The sequence below is a fragment of the Callionymus lyra genome, chromosome 17 (genome assembly GCF_982586985.1).
Source record: "Callionymus lyra chromosome 17, fCalLyr1.hap1.1, whole genome shotgun sequence".
Lineage (NCBI taxonomy): Eukaryota > Metazoa > Chordata > Actinopteri > Syngnathiformes > Callionymidae > Callionymus > Callionymus lyra.
The window spans coordinates 7148545-7172500 of NC_141834.1; the positions used below are offsets into that span (position 1 = coordinate 7148545).

At 39.1% G+C, this 23956-nt stretch overlaps 2 protein-coding genes across 3 annotated transcripts in view; one reads left to right on the top strand and one right to left on the bottom strand.

Annotated features, from left to right (window-relative positions):
* ino80 (INO80 complex ATPase subunit) overlaps window positions 1-20427 on the top strand; it is a 43787-nt gene extending 23360 nt beyond the window's left edge. The window contains exons 28-37 of one of the 2 annotated variants that reach the window (XM_087812523.1): window positions 5612-5739; window positions 12322-12416; window positions 12732-12804; window positions 13858-14016; window positions 14100-14202; window positions 14277-14365; window positions 15055-15210; window positions 15395-15566; window positions 19056-19262; window positions 19496-20427. In XM_087812523.1, the coding sequence (XP_087668649.1) occupies window positions 5612-5739; window positions 12322-12416; window positions 12732-12804; window positions 13858-14016; window positions 14100-14202; window positions 14277-14365; window positions 15055-15210; window positions 15395-15566; window positions 19056-19262; window positions 19496-19674 (1361 nt within the window). In that variant the 3' untranslated portion in view covers window positions 19675-20427. The remainder of the gene's footprint in view (window positions 1-5611; window positions 5740-12321; window positions 12417-12731; window positions 12805-13857; window positions 14017-14099; window positions 14203-14276; window positions 14366-15054; window positions 15211-15394; window positions 15567-19055; window positions 19263-19495) is intronic. The other variant, XM_087812524.1, reaches the window with a different exon arrangement.
* Window positions 20428-20701: 274 nt separating this feature from the next.
* On the bottom strand, window positions 20702-22132 carry chac1 (ChaC, cation transport regulator homolog 1 (E. coli)). The gene is made up of 3 exons (XM_087778769.1): window positions 21523-22132; window positions 21392-21427; window positions 20702-21301 (listed from the first exon to the last, which is right to left on the bottom strand). Exons 1-3 carry the CDS (start codon window positions 21688-21690, stop codon window positions 20921-20923), a joined length of 585 nt encoding a protein of 194 aa, XP_087634895.1. The 5' UTR covers window positions 21691-22132; the 3' UTR covers window positions 20702-20920.
* Window positions 22133-23956: the final 1824 nt, after the last annotated feature.

A 23956-nucleotide genomic window follows, 5' to 3' on the forward strand; every position in this document is an offset into this window, starting at 1 on the left:
CTCGCTTTCCTTCTGTCTTGCGTGCATTCATCTGGTGTTGAAACAAGATTGAAAAAATTGGTGTTAAAGAAAAAAGATTTGTTTGCGACTTTTCCATTTACCTTCTGTTAAGGATGGTTTATTGAAGACTATTACCTAAAGAAATGTTTATTATTTATCATCGCTTGCATGAGCCTAAACATAGCTGTAACTAGAAATAGAAAATAAATTGTATAAAAATAATTAATGAATAATAATAAATGCATAAAACGCATGTATATAAATATATAAAAAATAATAAGCACAATAAATTGAGAAATGTAATATATGTCGGTTTTCCTACAAGTTAAGTTAAAGAAAGTATGAACCTTAAAGTGAAATGTATGATATTAACATATTAGTGACTTTGGATTATATTATTTTTCATGGTGTTGTATTCTAAAATATAAATGTATGTTGCCATGTTGAGCAGCATCAGCAGTAAGACTAGTAACCCTATAATAATTGTATTGTAATTGTAGTAAGTATAATAATAACAGTACATTCCTACTCTTCCTTTTTTTTAACTAAACCTTTTTGAATTTAAAACCCTATTTGAAACATGGGAATAATTGAAACGCTAATAGAAATAAGCTAGCAGGCCAGGCATTGAATATAGTTCAAGCTAACACATCAAGTTACCCACCTTTACCTTTCATTTTCAGCAGCTAAAATGCTGCTTTTAGTCATAAAAAAGTGGCAACATTTTTTAACAGTATCAACAGTATGGCTTACTTTATTATTTTTCTCAATTATCTTATGGCAGTTTTATTTAACATACATACCTGGCATATATATATGATGAAATAATGACTTCATTATTATTATTATTGATCTGATCCAGCCTTACACCCCAGCTCGGGCTCTGAGGTCTGTGAATCAGAATCTACTGATGGTTCCTCGCACACGGTTCAGGACCAGAGGAGAACGATCTTCCTCTCTCTTTGCGCTTGATGGAGTCTACTGACTCCTTTAAGAAACATCTTAAGACGTTTTTATTTGTTCAGGCTTTTCCTTGATTTTCTGGAACTCCTGTTGTGTTCTCAGTATTATCTTGATCTTTAAAGTATATACTTTATTGAGTATTGTTTTGATTGTTTAAGCACTTTGTGACCCTGGTCTGGAAAAGCGCTATTCAAATAAAAATTACTTACTTACTTACTTTAAACCTTTATAACTTAACTTAATGTTAAGGAAAATATTATTTTGGTCTAGAACCTTTTTTTTCATGACTATGAATCACTTTCAAGCTGTTTCTGAAATATTTTTTTATTCTGTTTCAAACAAGCATCTGTCCGAGTGCGATCCCTGATGCAGAGAAATTAAATTCAAGAGCAGGATTTCATCGGCAGCAGCAGCCGAGTGGCGTCTGGCTAATATTTCCATCATCAGCGCCGGCCGAACAAGTGTTGTCCATCGACGTATCGATCGCGCCGTGTAATGTATCATTATACAGTGCGGTGCTGTCGCTCGGTTCGATCGCCGGGTTCGACCTGCTCGCCGGCGCCCCATCTGTCTCTCTTTCTCACATATCCGTCCATCCATCTTCGTCCGTCAGAAGATGCCTCCGTCACTCACATCTGGACAATCGACACACTTTGCCCGAAAAATCCGTCCACCGGACAGAAGACTGTGGTAGATTATTAATGAAATTAAGTTCTCTACTGAGTTTGGGAGTATCAGGCGCCAGAGCACCAGGGCCGGGCCCGGGTTAATTAGCTGGCAGCAGGCCTCTAATTGGGTCAGGACCGTGTCAGGCCTCTGGCTCTAGCCCTACAGGGATTGGATTACACTGTCAGGGGACAGACAGTAGGGGGAGGGAGGGCGTGTAGACGGGAACAGGGAGGGGACATTTTGGTGGAGGAGGGAAGATGGAGCTGGTGGATGAAGACGAGAGGGGGAGCGATGCTTAATCTGTCAGCAGGAGGTAACGATAGGAGGAGATGGGGAGGGTCGGACGGGTGAAAACTGTTGTTCCACTGGATCGGGCGGTGTTGTCGCGTAAAGTGGGGACGAGGGGGGGGGCAGGTGGTGAAGCTCGATATGTGTATCCATAGCAACTGCGGAGTGGTGTGACTCCACATGGGATTTGGGGTGGGGTCTCAAAAAAAACCCTCGTCTTTGCGCCGCCGTTCAAGATGTTTCTGTCCTTATTATGATATTCGTCTGCGAACACCAGCCAGGAGCCGTTATGTAAAGGGTTTTTCGGACTTTGGCAAAACAAATCTCCGAGGTCAGCCGAGCTTACAACATTTTTGGTCAGATGTGTGACCGTCTGTTTTAATCCTGTAAATCTCCCATAATGCTGCGTACAACACCCATGATACGCAAGTCAGACTTGCTTATAACGTTGGATATAATCGTTGCTAAGAAGTGTTTGAACTCGTGCTCTTCTGTTTTTGTTATTGGCTTCAGTTTCCTTTGATTCCTTTGGACATACAGTATGTTTCTCCAATTTCCTTTCCAATTATATTACCGTGTTTTTGGACTATAAGGCGCACTGAATCATAAGGCGCATTTTACTGCGTTGCCGTTTCATAAGCATGTCTCTAAACCGGTTCCATTTTGGGGTTCTTATACACACTATAATATTATATTAAAGCACAGTACCTATAACGTATTACTCGGTATTGTTCGCATCAGTCAATACTTCAAAGCCTTGTGCTGCGGCGAAACCTCACAGAGTACCACAACCTTATTGTTGCAACTTCGTATACGAAAAAATGTTGCAAGATTTTCAAGCGCCATGTACTACATAAAACTGGTCAGTAAGTACAAGAAGAAATAATACATAAGGCGCATCAGATTATAAGGTGACTGTTAGTTTTCAGGAAATGAAGGATTTTAATGGTGCCTTATTGTCCCAAAAAATACGGTAATACTTTTTCTTCCCTTTCTGGCCGTCAACTCACAGAGACGAGTCAAGATTCCAGAGCAAAAAAATCTGGTTTGGTGCCACGAAAGTCAAAACTTTGTTTTGAGTTCGAGAAGACCATCTCAGTTTTTTTTGGCCTTAACTTAGTTGTGTTTCTTTTCGGCTTTGGAAACGGCGATTAAAGTTCGATAATAAAATGAGCTAAAACAGGTTTGTTAAAGGTAAATACTTCACAAAGAAAAATAGTATTGAACATTTCATCCTTATCTAAAAACTCTCAGGTGATTCTCCCAGAGTTCACTCCTCTAAACAGGAACAGATCCACAGTAGAGGTTGATTATGGAGCAGCTGCAGTTTTTGCCAAGTGGCAGTTTTCACCAGGGGGAGGATCGGCGCTGTGGTCGCTGCCCTTGACCACGCAGTGGCCCTGGTTAGACTGGCACCTGCGGTGTAGAGGCCCCGTCTGATTGAAACCATTACTACCACCAGGCAACCAGGGGCCCCCCTTCACTCTCTCCCCCCCCGGTCTGTTTTTCTTCCTCACATCACCCAGATCTAATCCATGGCACGTCTCACTTTCTACTCTTTTTGCTTCCTAAATCTCCCACTTTGTAGACGTCATGGGCCGTTTATAGATGAGGTTTTTACGACAGGAAGTGGTGTTTGCCTGTTATTGGCCTTGTGGTTTGTTGGCCACCATGAGGTTTGCCACAGAAATGTTGAACTTCTCTGTAATGAATCTGCATTTAAGCAGAAAGAAATACAATATATGTGACTATAGCTCCATAGATTTAAGAAAATAAATGTTTAGACATATTTTTTTTAACAATTCCATTGGTTGAAACTTTGATTTAGATAAGAAATCTTTAAAATGGACATAATAATATTGTGTTTGTATTGAACAAAAAACAACAAAAAAGAAATGCCCTCAGTGAAAATAATTTTGCATTTTGACCCTTGTAGAGTAAGAGTTATATATTCTATAACTATACATAAAATGATGAATGAATGACAGATAAAGCTAAGTTGTTTATGTTTAATTTATTTTATTTTTAGTGTTAGGTCTTATTATTATTAGATGTAAGAAACACAATTATAGTTTTTGAGGGTACATATTTCCATATGACCTTTTTTATTTTTAGTAGTTTTGGTATGTTTTAGTACTTTTAAAGTAGTAAACAACAAAACATAGTTGAGCAGTGTTCCCCAACCACCGGGCCAGGGACTGGTACTGTTCCATGAGTAATTTGATACCCCACAGCCTGGAAGGAATTAAAAAAACATTTAAGTTGTATTAATTATTATTGTGACTGTGACTCCTGACACATAAAATTCTAGTTTAAGTTTAAGTCTGCAGTAAATGTTTTAGCTTAGTATCAAACATGCTAAGCTTTTAGAATGTTCTCCTAATTTAGATATTGAAAGAAACATTACTTTTTAGGTCATTATTTGGTGGAAAAATAGCCAGTTAGGAAGGTGTGTGTGTGTGTATGGCTGCGACTAGTGAATGTATCTGTAGGACGACATCCCTCCACAGTGACCCTAAGGTGAGCGCCAACTCTTCCCCAGAGTGTTCCCCCAGTTCTCCTCTATTAGTTCCTCTTTAACACTGCTGCACGTCCTGACCCGCTGTGGGGGGAGTTTTATTCAGGGGTCACAGTTCAAGGTTCAGTCTGAGTGCGCATTAACATAGAATGCATCTAGTTTAGATTAAGAATTAAGGATCCAGTTGTGTTTTTTTGGGGAGGGGATTATGGGGTGCCTTTTAGCAGCTCCTGTGATTATCTTTTACAAATCAGTCAACAATTGTTTTTTGTTGTTGTGAATACTTTTAAAGTAAGATCGTTTTTTAAAAAGATCTTATTAAAGCTTGCGAGGGATTTTAAGAGCACTTGAGTGATAAGATATGTTGGTAAAAGACGTATCTAGGTGGGAAAAAAGGGATCTCACATAAACTTGTCGTTCTTATATTCATCTGAAGAGAAGATTTTGGTCCAAAACTGCTAAGCCAGATTTCCTCTGGGACTCTTCCATATCCCTGGCCTGACCCTGTCACCCGACCCTGGACTTTGCCAAAGTCCCCCCCCCACTTGAGGCCACGACCCCTTTGGTCAAACTCTATAGACGGCCTGTCACGGGGTCGATGGCATTACCGCTCTTTTTCTCATCCGGCCATTGTGCCAGATGACGTTTATTCCTCATTAGCCGGGCATGAATTCAAGCACTTCAACCGAGGACCCCGCGTTCGGATTGTTCGCCGCAACAGAAGACCTGATGCGACGTGCTCGGCAGAAGCGTGACCGAGAACAACTGCCGGGGCTCCTATTTGTCCATCTTTTGTGCCTTTTTCTAGGGGTTGAAATGAGGCGTAAAGCACTTTCTCACACTTCCTTGTCACCGGCCTCCACCAGTCAATAAGAGCACACGCTGTATTTGAACAATCGACAGATCAGGGAGAGATTTAAGAGGATTGGAGCTGCAGCTGATCTGCTCTTAAGAAGGGGTCTTTATCCAGAAGAATATATACGAGCGACGGCTAATATTGATCAGGGGAAAGTTAAGTATGCTGACCTTATGGTGAAAAGGACGCAGGTTTTTTTTAAAAAGGATTTTTCCAATTGATTTGGATTATCGACGCCTTCTTGGCTTAAAATCCATTCAATAAGGAGATCGAAAAATGTGTTTTTATCTTAATGAGTTTGTGTTTGTTTCTTCCAGATAAGGAGAGTTTGATCACAGAAAGTGGCAAACTTCACACACTGGACATCCTGCTGAGTCGTCTGAAGGCGCAGGGACACCGAGTCCTCATCTACTCCCAGATGACCCGCATGATCGACTTGCTTGAGGTACACATGCTTTCCTCTATCATTTTTTGGAAAAACGTGGCCACCATTTAAAGTCCAGGCGTATTTTTCTCATCCAAATATCGTTGGGCAAAGCTTTTAAGCTAACGTTCAGCTAAAGATGTGCCAATCCGCAATAGCATGGGGACGAGAGGATACACGGCAGTACTGGTTCTAGTATAGCACTGTCGTTTTAAGTTTGTATATTAATCGACGGATCATAATTTCCTTCCCCGGTCTCTTGTGTGACAGTAGTCGAATGAAACGTTAACAAGCTTCACCAGCCTTGTTAGCGCCATCATTAGCCTCCTAATTAACAGGTCACGACTAATTAGCAGGGGCTCATCTGCAGAGAAGACACAGCCAGATGGAGACCATGATGATGATGATGAAGATGATGATGATGATGATGATGATGATGAGGGGGTGATGGGTGTGGCAGAAGCATTTTGCTTTTTGTTATTTTAAAAGCATTATTATTTCTTTCATGGTGTATTTTCGTTTTCGGAACTCTTTGTTGTACGATGTGGTCAATAATATTCCAATTTTCTTTATGGTATGAAGCTATTTTAATTCCTAAATAGAGACGCAGGGTTGCTTTTGGGCTTTTTTATTTACTATAATGATCAACAGATACCAAGAAATTAAGCCTGTTGTTTGGTTGTTAAATTTTTTATGCACTTCGTTTAATAGTTCAATAAAACTGAAATGTTTCCGAGCTACTATTACACTTTAACGGCTGGTTTTAGAAATAGTAAATCTTAATTGGGAAGTGTTTGAAATCCTTTTCAGAAATCAAACCACATTAAAACAAATGTTTTAGTCTTTGTTAAGTAAGTAAGTAAGTAAGTAATATATATTTATATAGCGCTTTTCGAGACCAGGGTCACAAAGCGCTTTAACAATCAAAACAATACTCAAAACAGTACATACTTCAAAGATCAAGACAACACCGAGAACAACACAGGAGTTCGAGAAATTCAAGGAAAAGCCTGAACAAATAGAAACGTCTTAAGATGTTTCTTAAAGGAGTCAGTAGACTCCATCAAGCGCAAAGAGAGAGGAAGATTGTTCCAAAGCTTAGGAGCAACAGCCTGAAAAGATTTCTCTCCTCTGGTCCTGAGCCGTGTGCGTGGAACCATAAGTAGATTCTGATCCACAGACCTCAGAGCCCGAGCTGGGGTGTAAGGCTGGATCAGATCAGTGATGTAAGGAGGAGCCTGACCATGAATAGCTCTGAAAGTAAGAACCAGAATTTTAAAGTTGATCCTGAAAGAAACTGGAAGCCAGTGAAGAGTTTTAAGGACCGGAGAAATGTGAGTTCTTCTACTAGAGCGGGTCAGAATTCTCGCTGCAGAGTTCTGAATCAACTGCAGGCGAGACAGCTCCTTCTTGTTAAGACATGAAAACAAACTGTTACAATAGTCCAGACGAGAAGAAACAGAGGTTGAATTTGAATTCAAATGTCTAAAATAGACACCAGTGTGTTTTGTAGATGTATGTACTGTATATAGTACAGGATTACAGACTTTTAGTTACTTTTTCTTCATTATTTCATATATAATGTACAATTTTTATTAAAGAAATGTAATATTCGATCATTTTTCAGTAATGTTTTGACTAACATCTCACTTTAGAAAAGGTACATTAAAATGATTTGCTTAAAATGTATTTAAAAGGTTATTTGGATAGATATTGTTAACATTATGACAATATAATGATGTGAGACTTCAAATATTGAATTTAATATAAGACATTTATGCTTATTAACCTTCCTATGTCCTTTATAAAAATGTAAACTACATTAAAATGTTCATTTAAAAAAAAAGTGTACGACAAGTGTGGCATTACAACAACAATATGTTACACTTTATTTTAATGTTTAATGAATGTATTTGTTTGAATAAAAAAGGAATGTATCACTGTACATTCCTCCTGTCTGGATGACTTGCCAAGAGAGTTTTTGAGGGTCATATGACCCCAAGACTGCTGTAGAACAGTGAGTCCGAGACGGTTTTCATATGAAGTACTGAGAGACTTTCTAAGGTTACCAAGAAGTTAAAACCAGGAACAAGAGTCTTTATCTCATTACGTCGCAAAATATCGGCACTGCAGTTACATCGTTCTGACTCCGGGGGAAAGAATTTCAATCTTACATATTGCTGCTTTAACTTCAAAACTGTAAGCAACCTTTGCACGACTTTTGAAACTCGTTTTTTGTTTGTTAAAAACACTACAGGGACGCATAAACTCTCACAATGATGTTTTCACAAATTCCTTTCCATGACCAAATCCCTCGATGGCAGATGGACCCAGCCCAGGTGGTTTAGGAACGTCTTCTCTCTGTCTGGAAACTGTGGGAACGTAGAATGTGCTGAGTTCTGCACAAGAGGGCTTGATTTATGAGCCACCCCAGACAGTAATAGGCGACTCTTTCTCCTCTGCTAATGGGCTAAAGAGATCCACATTGAAAAAGAAAAATCTCTTCATCCAACCTGGCTTTGCTTTGTCTCGACCGTTTTTCATCTTCAGGAGATGAAGATTGCGCAGATGGAGTTGATTTCCTGAACATGGAAGGAAGAGACCGTCGAGTCGGCCTAACCGCCATCATTACCATAAATGTTTTTGTCGCCGGTCGGCTCTCGGTTATCCAGTGACATCATGTTGCTGGATGATGGGCGGTTGAGATCTGGGTGGTCACGAGTTAAATACCTTTTTTTTTTTTTCTTCTCTTTCTTTGGGGGGGATATTGCTGCTGGGAATTCTGCAACCTTGCTGCTCCAGTGTCTGCGGCTGCTTCTCTGGCAGTCGAGATGGACTTCTGCAGCCAGAAGATTAGGAAACTTGTCGAACATCCATTCTTGAGTTTAAGAAAAACAGACAAAGCTTAGATATTTCCTTCCATGTATTGCTGCAAGAAGTAAAACATGAAACTGCGGTTGTGTAACTTTTATGGGTGTGAGAAAATACAGTTTTTTCCGCTTTACTGTATCTATATTCGACCCATTAAGAAGATTTTTTTTATACAAAGTATATTATATATTTTGCTTTGAAATCTTTTTTTTGTTATCATAGTTTTCTTTAATGTATTCTACTTTTAAGATTTACAATAACTAATATTCTTGGCGTTTGTTGTTGCATTTTGTGTTGCAATTAAATTTCCGGCCGCTAGGTGGATCATTTTACCCACAGCAGCTAAAGGACCAATGAAAGAGACTGTGGTGATAACTGAGGACGAGAGGATACAGTCGACTTTAGCGTTTACAATGATGTTTGGACATATTTTAAAAAAAAACAACTTATAATAGAGTCATGTCGTCTGTAAATTCTGTAACACCAGAGTCAAGGACCAATGAAAGAGATCGTGGTGATAACTGAGGACGAGAGGATACAGTCGACTCTAGCTTTTAACGCTGATGTTTGGACATATTTTCAAAATCAAAACTTATAATAGAGTCATGTGGTCTGTAAATTCTGCAACACCAGAGTCAAGGACCAATGAAAGAGATCGTGGTGATAACTGAGGACGAGGGGATACAGTCGACTCTAGCTTTTAACGCTGATGTTCGGACATATTTATAGACTCAAAACTAATGAAAGAGTCATGTGGTCTGTAAATTCTGCAACACCAGCGTCAAGGACCAATGAAAGAGATCGTGGTGATAACTGAGGACGAGAGGATACAGTCGACTCTAGCTTTTAACGCTGATGTTTGGACATATTTTCAAAATCAAAACTTATAATAGAGTCATGTGGTCTGTAAATTCTGCAACACCAGAGTCAAGGACCAATGAAAGAGATCGTGGTGATAACTGAGGACGAGGGGATACAGTCGACTCTAGCTTTTAACGCTGATGTTCGGACATATTTATAGACTCAAAACTAATGAAAGAGTCATGTGGTCTGTAAATTCTGCAACACCAGCGTCAAGGACCAATGAAAGAGATCGTGGTGATAACTGAGGAAGAGAGGATACAGTCGACTCTAGCTTTTAACGCTGATGTTTGGACATATTTTCAAAATCAAAACTTATAATAGAGTCATGTGGTCTGTAAATTCTGCAACACCAGAGTCAAGGACCAATGAAAGAGATCGTGGTGATAACTGAGGACGAGGGGATACAGTCGACTCTAGCTTTTAACGCTGATGTTCGGACATATTTATAAACTCAAAACTAATGAAAGAGTCATGTGGTCTGTAAATTCTGCAACACCAGCGTCAAGGACCAATGAAAGAGATCGTGGTGATAACTGAGGACGAGAGGATACAGTCGACTCTAGCTTTTAACGCTGATGTTTGGACATATTTTCAAAATCAAAACTTATAATAGAGTCATGTGGTCTGTAAATTATGCAGTACTTTAAATATAACTACTGTATCGCAAAATATATCGTTATGTTGCCCCTGTATACGCATCTCCAGATTCTTGCCTAAAAACACTCCTAGTTACTGTAGAGTGGATTGTTTTTTTAAACATGTTGGTGCACTTTCTTGGAACAAATATATCATACAGTGGGTGTAAAACGGTTTGGATAAGTGGCTTCATAAATACAATCATTATGGGATATCTCCCGTTCTGACGTGCTCGGGGAAAGTAATGTCCCACATGTCAGTCGTTGAAAAATCTGCCAGATCGTTAAGACAAGAGGCCAGAACAAGCTGGGCACAATCTCGCTGGCAAGATATCAAAACCAATTCCAACAAGGTTAGCTTCATTTTCCCCCGAAAACCCGTGGACTAATGGCCCCTAATGTAGTGTTCACTCGGAACAGATGGGGCTGTCGGGATCGGAGCCAGCCTTTTTTTTTTTTTCGCCGAGAGGAGGGCAAACTCCTGCCGGGGCCGGGGGTCTCGTCCCGTGTCATGCCGGAGGTGTTTAGGTCAGAGACAACATAGTGTCAAATCATTGATAGCATCGGTAATGATTTGAGGAGGCGAGACGTGACGCGGCGGCGGCAACTGTGACAGGCGCTCCGGCTCTGGCATGTTTCAGCGAGGAGGTCAGGAGATCAGGTCAGCGCTTAAAAGGAGATCAACTTGTCACCTCATCACGGCTGTGACCCCGACTCTCTGGGGCCTTTCCCTTCACCCCCCCTCACTCATGGGTACCGCAGAGCTATCGGGTTTTTGGGCTGGTGATGTGGAGCGTGCTGGTGGATACAAAATTCTTAATTTTGGAGTTTAATGCGACTTTTTTTTTAAAAGCCAAAATCAAGCGCCTCCAAAAAAAAAAATCACTTGGATCTTTATCTTAATGTTAATGTCACAAAATAAAACACTTTTAATTCAGCAAATGTGGAAAAACAAGTGTTTCTGCTGTATGTTGCACTGATCGTACGTGACAACTACAATAAATTGAGGCAATTATGATGTCTACATATTGAAACACTTTTGATTTATCGTGTTTAATTTGATCCATTCAACTTATTATTTCCCCCTAAATTATGGCTCCATCAAGCCACATTGACTCATGAAAACTCGTAAATTGCTTCAAATCCCTTATTTATTTTGTTCATGATAAATTATTCTTGTAATTTGACATGTTTTCGGAATTGAGTGAGCGAAAAATACCTCATGTTTGGCAGAATAATTGTCCAGCTGCAGCTCAATTCAAACAGTTTACTCTGAATTAGTGTTCCGGGGATTTTGGTGAACAAGTTGAAACAATAACATTTTTTTCTTATGACGATCTTTCTTGTAACGTTTTGGAATGTTTTTGGATAATTAACTTCTCCTTTTATATTAAAGGAAATGGTGCTATATTTAAAATTAGATCATAAAGAAATTTCAGTTGCAATTAAAACTATACACATTTAAAGGTAATTCAATTTTCAATTTTGTAGATCTAGAAAAAAAGCACTTTTGTAAAATAAAAATAAAAATCAGAAATAGTTCTGTGGGGGAGAGAATGATGTTTTTTTAATTGATCCTCAAAGAAAATCGAAACAATTCTGTTTTGGGGCAGAAAGCAAGTCCAAGTAAAGACCTTTGAGGAACAAAAACCACCCAGAAATAATTATCTTCGGGGAAAAAAGCAAATCCAAGTATAGATCTTTTAAGGAACAATTTTATAAAAAGAAAAATACCCTAAAAAACTATTCTTTTTTTGGAAAAAGCTGTCTAGAAGTACATATCTAGGTGCAAAAATTTTTTTTTGTTAAAATCCGAAACAATTCTATTGGGGGAAAAAAAGAGGTCCAAGTATTGATCTTTGAGAAAAAATCCACCAAGACACAGTTCTTAAGGAACTATTAGGTCAAAAACAATATTGATACAGCAATATACCCAATACTTTGATCTCCGATATAATACAAATATTTCATCTTTTCATTTAAAATGAAAAAAGCATAGATAAAAGTAGGATTTAGCTTCTGCATTTCACTACGATATACAGCAACAAATATTGTGATCTTGTGATGCCATCGTAGTGTGAACAGTTGTACTGTCATGTAATGTGTATCATATTGTAAAAGACTTCAATCAATACGTCTCTGACGCCTTAAATATTGAAATAAAACAACCTATTTGAAATAATTTGTTTTTGTTTGAAATGTTTTCTCATCACAGTTCTTGTGTTTCCTGCAGGAGTACATGGTTTACCGTAAGCACACCTACATGCGTCTTGATGGATCTTCCAAGATCTCTGAGCGCAGAGACATGGTGGCGGACTTCCAGAGTCGGTGGGTAAACCAAACTAATCTCACTCTTACCTTAACTCACACTTGTCTTAACTCACTCTTGAATCTGTCGCTGGCATGCAGTGACTCTCTGTGTGTATCTTCGTGAGCTCTGGTTCATATTAGCCTCGAACTCTGCTTCTCGTCCTGGAAGTGTAGATGACATTGTTTGAGCTTTTATTGGACGAGCTGAAGTTCTTCATTGTAAATGTTTTATCCTCCATGTCTGTGTTGGTGAGAACTGTCCTTGTTAATCTCGTCTCCCTTCTGTTTTCAGTAGATTTGTTTTATTCTTGGATTTTCTCCTTCTTTTTACAGGACAGATATATTTGTCTTTCTGCTGAGCACGAGGGCGGGGGGTCTTGGCATCAACTTGACTGCAGCAGATACTGTGAGTCACTTTTTTGAATGGCTTTCTATGTTTTTCTACTGTCTGTTGAAATAGAACATAGTTTGCTTGAGATTATACATTAATAATACATTATTTGTTCTTTAATTATGTCATTATATGGTCATTTCTATTTTATTTCAATGTATTGTTAATTATTGTATTTTATTTTATTGACCTCTTTTTATTTCATTCATATTATTTCATTTTTATGTTCTGTAATGCCACCACATAATATAACTCTCACTCATTTATCAACATGAATTAACTTAATAATTATGATAAAACTGTTTTTGTTTTTTCATCAAATGCTTTTAATAATATTATTATGAATTATATATTGTTGAAGGACATTTCTCATTGCATTACCTTTTTTATTGTATAATATTTAAATTTTGACCACTAATGACTAGTAAAGAAAGAGTTAAATTATAAAGAAAAAAAGTAACGTTTGTTGCTTCTTTAAGCAACATTGGGCTTTAGGGCCATCACACATCTAGTTTAGAAGTATTAATTAAATATATATTTTTATACAAATAGTTTGTTTTATTTTATATGCATTCTCTACATAATATAATTTTTAATATATCAAAGAACTTGCAAATGTGATTTTAGTTTGTTTGTTTTAGTATTTAAATCTTAAGAGAAAAGAAATAGAATAAATGTCCTGAATAAAAAAGCTTTAACTACTAAATTAATTAAGATGTTAATAAGTAATGAATAAATAAAAATGATTGAATATGCATTTTCCAAGTATTTCTTATATATTATAAGACACGCAAGTATGATGTATTTTTGTTATTTTACGGTAAAATGAATAACATTTATCCTAAATCAAAACTGAACTAATTAAGATTTTAATCAGTAATAAATAGTAAAAAAAAATACATAAATAAAAATGTAAGGTTTCAGGAAACATTTCCATACTTTTACAAACATAAATGCAAATCAAGGGCCTCAATTGTCCCACCCAAAAAAGTTGAATTAAAGATATTCTTGTGTATTGAGTATCATAGTATCATGAGTTATTGTTAAATGTGTGATATTTCCTTGCAGGTGATTTTCTACGACAGCGACTGGAACCCCACGGTGGACCAGCAGGCCATGGACCGGGCTCACAGGCTGGGTCAGACCAAGCAGGTCACCGTCTATCGCCTCATCTGCCAGGGCAGCATCGAGGAGAGGATCCTGCAGCGGGCCAAAGAAAAGAGCGAGGTAAGGAAGTCGATGTGGAGGATAGACTTGTACCTTTAGACACACTTTATGTAATTAAAAATGTTTTGTTCTTCCGCCATCAGATCCAAAGGGTGGTCATATCTGGAGGCAACTTCAAACCCGACACTCTCAAACCAAAAGAGGTGGTCAGTCTGCTTCTGGACGACGATGAGCTGGAGAAGAAACGTGAGTTCAGTTGGAAGCCATTTCCTGTCGTCCGTCACATGTTGTCCAAATAAAACAAGTCTCTTGTCCCGCAGTACGTCTGAGACAAGACGAGAAGAGGCAGCAGGAAGAATGCAGCAAAGTCAAAGAGCGAAAGAGGAAGAGGGAGAAGTACGCCGAGAAGGTGAGTGGATTCAATGGGTCATTATGACTTTTTTTCCCAATCGCTTTCCATCGGCTAATTTTGGCCCTCCTGGCATTCCATAGTAAAGGTGTGACGACAGCAATATAGCGACATAAACTAGAAAGAAAATAAAGAAGGGGTGTGGCCTTTAAATGATGAGAAAACTTGAATCTTGATGAAATAAACACAATTAACTGAACTTAATGCGGTAAATAATAAAAATATGATATTATGCAATTAAACTTTTTTTTTTTTTAATAGTTTTTTGATTGTGTATTTACCTATTAAACATTTATCTATGATATCTTTTTTTTAGTTTATTTTCAGGAGAAAGAATAAATGGGGAAAAAAAGAGAATCAAAAAAATGTTTTGTAATGTATGTTGGATTTATAGAAGATTTAATAAATATTAAAGAAAGTCATTTTATTATTTTCTATACAATCACTTTTATAGTTTAACTCCACAGCTCCACATGGATTTTTAGTCAGGGGGCCCCGGCCATAGGCCTGAAAACAAATGTGTTTGAGGTATCCCTTGTGTTTTCTCTGTGTCAAGGTGAATGACCTCCCTCCGGGTCACCTTGACCCTGAGATGACACAAGGGTTAAAGAGGCTTTAAGGAGACAACCAGTGCAGCCATTTTTTCGTTTTTCTAAACAAGAGACATTCTCCTTTTGTCTTTTCCCCAGAAGAAGAACGAGGAGTTTGAGATCAAGCGGAGGAAAGACATGAACCTCGTCATCCCTCACGCGCCGTCCGCAGACAATTCCAACCTCTCGGCCGACGGCGAGGACTCGTTCATCAGCGTGGAGATGGACTCCGCCATGCCCAGTCCCTTCAGTGAGGTGAGTCAAGGTTCCTCCAGGTTCCTCACGTCCTTATCTGCTTTCGTTTCATTCGGTTTCTTCACCCACTTTTCCCTTCTGTCCACCGGCCTCCTCCTGAATGAAATGGCCCTCTGTCTCGTAGCAGCCTAGTGTCCTCGCTCCTCGTGTCACTGACCCTCCTCCTGTGTCTGTGCTCGCTCAGATCTCCCTGAGCAGCGAGCTGCAGCCAGGCTCGCTGCCGCCGGACGCCGACGCCGACGAGAGCAGCAGCGACATGCTGGTGATCGTGGACGACCCCGTGTCCTCCGCCCAGCACACCCGGGCCACCAACTCGCCCTCGTCCGTGACGGGATCCATCTCGGACACCATGAACGGTGAGTTTCCAGTGTGACACGTTCATCATCGGCGAGAAATATCCTTTAAAATTTAATTTAATTGTTTTGTTCTTTTAAACCCACTAATGATCTTTGAATATTTAAGATTTTATTCTACATCAGGGGCGTTAAGTTTGATTTCCTGAAGAGGTTTCAAAGACTTTTTATTGTCGTTCAATTCTATGACAATGAGTGAAATGTGTTACTAAAGTATGGAAAGCCAGGAGGGCCATAATGAGGTTAATAAAAAGGGGCTATATAAATAGAGATTATTATTATTATTATTATTGGAAAAATAGAGAGACATAGATAGGAAAATATATATTTATAAAATCAATTAAAATAAATATAAACGCACTCAGGTCTGAGTGTGTAAAAGACAAGAGGAAAATAAGGAGGGAATTGCCCAGGATTAAATGAAAAGGGAAAAGAATGGTCGTTAAAAAAGTTAAAATAAACTTTGAGAAAAAATTAATTGAATAAATGCATTTCCTTATTTATTTACACATTTATGTATGTATTTATTACCCCTTAGCAATATAAATGAGTGTATTTCTATACATTTAAACTTATTTTAACTGTATTTTTTATTATCTGTCTTTTTTTCCCAATCGCTTTCTATCGGCTAATTTTGGCCCTCCTGGCATTCCATAGTAAAGGTGTGACGACAGCAATATAGCGACATAAACTAGACAGAAAAATAAAGAAGGGGCGTGGCCTTAAAATGATGAGAAAACTTGATTAAATAAACACAATTTACATAAACAAACTTTAACTGAATGCGGTAAATAATAAAAATATGATATTATGAAATTAAATATTATTTTTTAAAATACTTTTTTGATTATGTATTTTTGAGAATTATCAATATAAATATAAAAAATACAACGTCGGACACAACATTTATCTATGATATCTTTTTTTCAAAGTTTTTTTTTAAGGAAAAAGAATAAATGGAAAAAAAGAGAATCAAAAAAATGTTTTTGTTTGATTTATAGAACATTTTAATGAATATGAGGGAAAGTAATTTATTATTGTCTATTCAATCTCTAAAAATCCGCGTTGGTTTCATATTTTGTATATATATTTTTCCTTTGTATGTATAATTTTACATCAAATATTTGACGGAGTTAAAGATTTTTCTCTGCGTTGAATATTTGAAAACTTTTGTTAGAGAGAGTTGTGGCCTTATTAAGTAAAATAATTGTTTAATTCTTTATTTATTTATGGTTTATCTGTAATTGAGTTTATTGAAAGCAGTTCTCTTCATCTAGAGGAGCATTTTACATCAAAAATCTTATGTTTATGTTCATCATAGTTTACTGAAGAGTCAGCGAAGATCAACCTCCAGAATTATAGTGAAGGCGTCAAACACAGGAGCCTCAATTTGACCAGTAGTTAGAACTAATGAAAATCGACACAAACACTCTAAAAAGAACTTTCAAAATGTGGTGCAAACCGATTAAACTTTATTTTAATTCCTGCCACGACTTGATTTTTCACCCACCAGTTTGGCCGCGATTCATTACAGATCCGATTATTTTGGCATTAAAAGGAGTTTGTTTATCTTCTGCTCCAGTTCAGTTTGTCCTGGACTTCATGTTCTAGAAACACAAGCCAAAATGTTCGACGGCCGCTGCAGTCGATCGCCGATTTGAGGTCGCCGCTGTTCAGTAATCCCTCGTAAATAGATGATCTGTTACAGCTTTGGTGAGGGACGCCAGTCAGACGATTAAAGATTGAGCCCATTTTGCATTGACGGAATTGAGAAGATCAAAATGTTTTTTATGACTGACTGGGGTGTGTGAGGTGAGGAGTGGATTCTGTCTGCAAGTGTTTTACTAATAACACAAATATGAAACATCTACTTTATTTTCAAACAGGAAAATGCAGAGATAATTACATAAGTCTTATACAGTCTTATACACTCCAAAAAAGTAAACTATATTTTGATTATTCAAGTGTTGGTGTGTAGACTCGTGCACAGAAGTTAAATCAATTCAAAAACATATACCAAAGGAGAGAAAAACAATTACAAGCCTGTTTATTGTATCATTCCAGTGTTGCTGCAGTGAGAGCAGCAGGACCTGAAACCACTGTTTGTTTAACAAAAATCTTTGTTTTGGGTCACGAACGAGTTCGATCAACAATCCACTCGCGATAAAATGTCACCATTACATAATATCAACAAATTACATTAAATTAGCAAGAACAGGAGAATCCCAATATGTGTAAATGTAAGAAATCTAGCTTTGCTAAAAGTTTATCAATGCGTAAAGAAAAGGAGTAAAAAGTGAGAGAAAATGTATAGAATGATATAAAAAATCAACTAAAAAACAAGAATAATAAAACGCTAAAGAGACGGGGAGAAGAGAAGGCTGGTTTATCACAGGCCTTACAGTTGCCAAAAGTAGCTGAATTATAGGAAATCCTTATTTAACATGCATTAAATATGGTGTAGATTTAATTTAAATTGGACATGTGTACATTTTTCAGCACAAATGTGCTTCTAATTGTATTAAAATTGGACGTATTTTAATTTTCATGGGGGTCTTTTGCCCCTCTTGTTCCCCCTCCCCCCAAACCTTTACTGAGACATCAGTGATGATTAAGTAATTTTGGGAGTTTATTTAGTTATTTAGTAAATTATACATTAAGAAAAGATGGACACACCCACACACACACGCACACACCGAGAGAGAGAGATATACCATGTCATAAATGTACAACAACAACAACAAATAAACTGTCTGGCAAAAAGACAAAATAAAAGTGAAAGATCATTCATTAAAACCCTTGTGTGTTAAATCAGGGTCAAGATGACCCAAAGGCCTAAAAAACAAATGTGATTGAGGTATCCCTTGTGTCGACCTCCACCACTGCATGTGTATTTCTGGAAGCCAGGGAGGTCGTTCACCTTGACCCAGAGTCGACACAAGGGATACCACAAACACATTTGTTTCGGGTCACCTTAACCCTGAGCTAAAACAAGGGTTAAAGAAGCCAGAGGGTCATCACATATTTATCACATATTCACATACAGTTTTGATTTGATTCTACAAAACAATCACACACTGATGCAGTTTTTCCATAAACCAATAATAATAATTGGTCAAATCACGACGTGTCGTTGGACTGATCACACTCTCGCTTGTTTGAACTTGACGTATCGTTTTTCTCTCAGAGAACAGAAGTGAGCGGATTGATTCCAGACTGTGGTTTTTGTTAATCTCCGGAGGTAGAGAAGCTCCGCTCCCTCCACACCAACCACAATATTTAGACCAAGTCGAAAGGTTTTCGAAATGCGACCGTGGTGGAAAACGCTGAGCGTGCACTTCTGCCATGATTAATGCACTTAATAGTGTGTCTTCACTACGCTCTCATTACCGGCGTCGGGGGATCATTCGGGGGATTGAAGCCGAAGCCAAAAACCGCCGTCCAAACAAATTTTGCTGAGCCTTGATTTCCTTCGTTTGCCTGTGGTTGCAGGAGTCTCGGCGTCCGACACGACCAGCCCCGGCAGAGGGCGGTCCGGGCGGAACCGGGGGCGCCCGAAAGGGGGGGCCGTGTCCAAGTCGAAGGCGCGGGGTCGGAAGTCCACGGCGGGGAGCGCGGCGGCGATGGCGGGGGCCATGGCCGGAGCCGCAGCCGCGTCGGCGGCGGCCTACGCCGCCTACGGATACAACGTCTCGAAAGGTATAAAATGATGATGATACAGCTGGTTTGTCCAGTTCCTTCAAAACAAAATCCTGTTTTTTTTTTTTTGTTGGGAAAAAAAGGTTGTTTAGTGAGCAACAGTGAGTTTGCTGACGGCGGCTGAACAGGCTTCTCAAAGCTTCTTGCCGGCTCATTGTTTTTTTTTTTTGGGGGGTGAAAAGGTTCCACTCTGACCACCGTTGTCTCCCCCCCATCCCCTCCCCCCCCTGCAGCAGGTCTGACCGCGTCCAGCCCATTACAGACCACCCTGGGCCGGTCCAGCACCAGCCCCGCCTTCAACCCCAGCCGAAGCTCCTCTCCTCAGGCCAAGGGGGGACCCTCCACCCCGAGCCCCCACAAACAGATCGCCCACCAAGGACCAGCCAGGAAAGGCAAAGGTGCTGCTCAATGACGCACACTCCCACACAAACACACTGTGACGCCTCACAAGCACCTTCACAAACTCTGTCAGCCCCGCGAGTGTCTGACACTTTGGGAAAAAGATCGCTGGACTTCTTTGCCTTTTGAGTATTTTTAAAAAAACGACCATGATATCCAAGTGCTTGCTCAGAATGCACTTTTTTTTCGCGATCAGAGACGCTTCTGATTGGCTGACGAGCTGTGACGAAGAAAAAAGAAAAGGAGATTCTGTCAATTGCACTGAGCCACAGTCTTCCGTCAAAATCCTCACGCGCTCCTCTTATTTAACGGTGTACACATGTGAACTAATGTCTACATACCAAACACCAGGTCTACAGGTTTGTACTAAAGCTCTTATTTTTCTAGGAACAACAGTGAGACACTGACGAAAAAGGAGGTCTTAACATTTTTGAACCCAGCATGACAGGAAGTGTTGATATATATTTTTGTCAAACATGGAAAAAAAAACTAAAAAACATTCTTGTGGTTTAAATGCTGCTATAAATAAATTAAATACATTCAGAGGTTCTGGTAGACTAATATTTAAGTTATTTCCATGTAAACTAGGAGTCGTCGTGAGCACTATTGTGTGTGTGAAGTGTTTGTTCTATATCGTTGTACATTACAATGAAAGTCTGGATGTTCCTCCACAGTTTGGTCTATTTTTATAGGTCACGTGTATATATACAGTGAATTGCACCTCAAATTTTACTAATAGGACTGAAAATAAAAGTGTGCTAAATCACTCGCTCCAAATTATTTTGCATTAAAAAGGTGAAAATGTCGTTCGTGAAATACAGAATGAAGAATCTGACGATTTCGGTGGATGTTGACTCTAGACGAGCGTTGTTACGCAAGCGCCAGGATTCAAACCCTCGTGAATACTTTCCAAAGTACAAACTGTTCCTGCCAGATTTGTCGACTGGAATGTGTAAACGTAGAAGCTGCACCCAACTCGCACTGGAATTCTAAAAAGTAACCAATTTCCTGTCAGAATAATCATGGCGAAGAGACAAGGATGAGTTTGATAATTTATTGGCAGTTTTATCGATGACAAACAAGTTACAGCTCTCGTTGTTGACTCATCAAATTGCTTCTGGGGCCGAGATGTAAGGCATCATTTGATTGGTGCAACAAGTTTCTACAGTAAGATGAAAAGGGGGAGGAAAAAAAAAAAAAAAAAAAAATGGCATCACTTCAGTAGTCACAACAGATGTTAGCATGAAAAGGGGTACGAGCTACTGGGCGGCTAACAGGTAGGACACCACGGTCAGCGCCGCCGCCTCGATGGCGAACAGGTGGCGGTCGTCCACCTGCGGGCAGCTGCTCCTCATGAACATGGCGAGCTTCAGGAGGTACTCCATGTTGTGGCCGCTCTTGCCGCTGGACACGGCGATGCGGGCGCCGATCTCCTCGGGGCTGGCGGGCCCCAGGTACAGCGGGTTGTCGTCGGTGGCGATGTACAGCAGCGCCGACACCTCCTCGCCCTCCTCCTCCGGGTAGAAGTCCACCATCTTGGTGAGGTACCCGCCGCACACCGTCTCGCGCATGTTCAGGTAGGCGAGGGACTCCTCCACTTGGGCCCCCGTGACCTCGAACGCCACTCCCCATGTGCATTCCTGATGGAAAAAAGAGATGCGAATAAAGTTTAATTCAAACGCCCCCTTTTTTTTGTTTGAGCCAATAGGAATACGGCTTTTTCTACTTACGTCATCGTCTTCGATCAACGTCACCACTCTTCCGGGCTGCACCGGAAAAGAAGGAAGAAGAGGTTAAAGACAACGCCTTTAATGGAGTCTGAACGACTTCAGACATGTTTCTTTTTAAGCTTTTTCCTCACCATTTCGTCGTTGCCACGGTGGTGGTTGTCTCCGTGCCAGAAGCGCCTCTTGTAGCCCCGGATGTAGCCCACCTTGCTCCTCTTGTACTTGAAGTCCGGCTTCCACACCAGCGACCCGTACCCGAAGATCCACAGGCTCTTCGTGGCGATGATGTCTTGAGGTTTCATTTTTTTTTTAACCGATAAAAAAAGATGAAACTTACGTTGTTTTTTTTTTAAGGTTTCTAGCCTCTTGTTGTCAAGCTAACTAGGTAGCTAACTTCCTCCGGTCCAGTAGCAGTGGTACCGGTTGGCTCGCCGGGATACCGCGGGCGGTACTCGGGCCCAACTGCTTAGCAGTTGCGAAGATGGGGTTCTGGGTTTTCCTTGCACAATGCATTGCCTTTGCCGTTTAGAGCCACCGCATTACTGCCTTAAAAATCCATGGTAAGCCGCTTCGGCTTTCCACGTTAACCAAAAAAAAGGAGAAAAAAGGCGAGATGACGACTAGCTTGTTCCGCTAGCCGCTTAGCAATGGAGGTCGTTTACCGAGCAGTAAACGGATCGAGGTCGCCAGTGAGTCTCGGTTGGTCTTCGCTCGCCTGTAATGGCCGTCACTGCAGAAAGAGCTTCCTCGATAACCTCCAAACGCGGCTCTCCCGTATTTATACACTTTAGAGAGGGCGTTTCTTTCGCAGCCAATCGTTAAAGGAACGCCGAAGCGACGTGACATATCTACCAATTAGAACGCGGTATCTAAAATAAGGGTGGGGGCATGAAGTCAAAGCGCCAACTCTATTGGTTCATTTTTCAAACGAGTGTCAAGTCGTTCTCTTCAACTATTGGACCAATGGTTTGTCCGTCAAATGTGAACGGCAGCTGGTTGGTCGGTGTGCGCGTCACTCAAGGTGGTTTTTACGTGGCTGATGCAACTCTGCTCATCGTTTCCAGGGCGGTAACTGGAGCAAGCGTTCCAAGACGTTGCGTAAGACCGAAGCCAAGAAACTCCTAAAAAGGAAATAGTGTGTCGATCTTAAAAAGATTATTGTTGGATATTAACTTTATTTTTTATTTTTTATTAAGTGGCACTATTGCATCATTATTAGTACATTGTATTCGTTCAAAGTACTGTGTTGAAAGTACACAACACCTAGCATTAATGCCATTTAAAATAGTACTTTTACAGTATTTTCATATGAATACACACTTTAACTTGTGCACCTCAGTATTAATACAGTAGTACAGTAGTGTTTTGTACTTTGTGTACACACAGTGCCATGTTGACATTTTTAGAGGACACTGACCACTGCAGAAATGACCTACATAAAAAAGCTTTAACCCTAATGTGACAGATCTAAGGTGTTATTATGACGCGTGTTGGTGCAAATATGTAAGAGATGATCAATATATATAGAAGTTATGTTTATACATACTTTCTTCCCAATGCTTTTATCATTTGTATTGTTTGAGTCTTACTAAAACTGTTAAGTGTCTTGACATAACTTGGTTATGATAAGATAATAAGATAATAAAATTGAATTTAATTGATTTCAGCCATTTTTTTTTAACCATGAACATATTTTCCTTTTCATTAAGTCCCACATTGAGTTAGCAACTAACGTAATCAAAACTTTAATTTTAAACCAATTTATTTCATTTTTATTTTATTTTTAACAAGTATACTTGTTCCCTTGATAATACCTTTTACTATTTATTTATTTTAAATAAAGGCATCAGTAATAGATGGATAGATAGATAGAACTTTATTGATCAAACAAATAAGTCGTAATTAATGCCCATCCCTTGGTTTTGCATACTTTCCCATGATGTGAACATGTTCAGGCTGACACAAACACATTTTTCTTAAATTGACATCACAAGGTCTGCTGTAACAGGTTCCAATGTCATTTGATTTGATTTATTTCACCTTTTTACAATTTGATACATAAGCTCAACTTCACGACCCAGTTAAGCACACAGGTAAACTGTGTTTAGTTGTTTAGTTTTTAGTTTTCAATATATTTTGTTCAACTACTGTAGAGTGAATTATTTTTTAAACTGATCTGTATACTTGCTAACTCAGCTATTACATAACAAACTGTTTTTTAAGATAAAATAATAATTTATTTAAAATACAAACTTAAAAATGATTTTATGCTCAATCTATTAAAACAGTCTCTTGTGTAAATGTCACCAGTTGTAAGAACTGCCTGTATGCATATGGTATTTTTATTTTTAAATGAAAGAAGAACTAGTAAGTAAGTAAGTAATTTTAATTTGTATAGCGCTTTTCCAGACCAGGGTCACAAAGCGCTTAAACAATCAAAACAATATTCAATAAAGTATATATTTTAAAGATCAAGATAAAACTGATAACACAACAGGAGTTCCAGAAAATCAAGGAAAAGCCTGAACAAATAAAAACGTCTTAAGATGTTTCTGGAAGGAGTCGGTA

Coding starts and splice junctions, on each gene's coding strand:
- chac1 (XM_087778769.1), bottom strand. CDS start 21,690: ATGAAACCTCAAGACATCATCGCCACGAAGAGCCTGTGGATCTTCGGG. Junction 21,428..21,522: donor ACCGTGGCAACGACGAAATG/GTGAGGAAAAAG, acceptor TTTCCGGTGCAG/CCCGGAAGAGTGGTGACGTT. Junction 21,302..21,391: donor CGTTGATCGAAGACGATGAC/GTAAGTAGAAAA, acceptor TTTTTCCATCAG/GAATGCACATGGGGAGTGGC.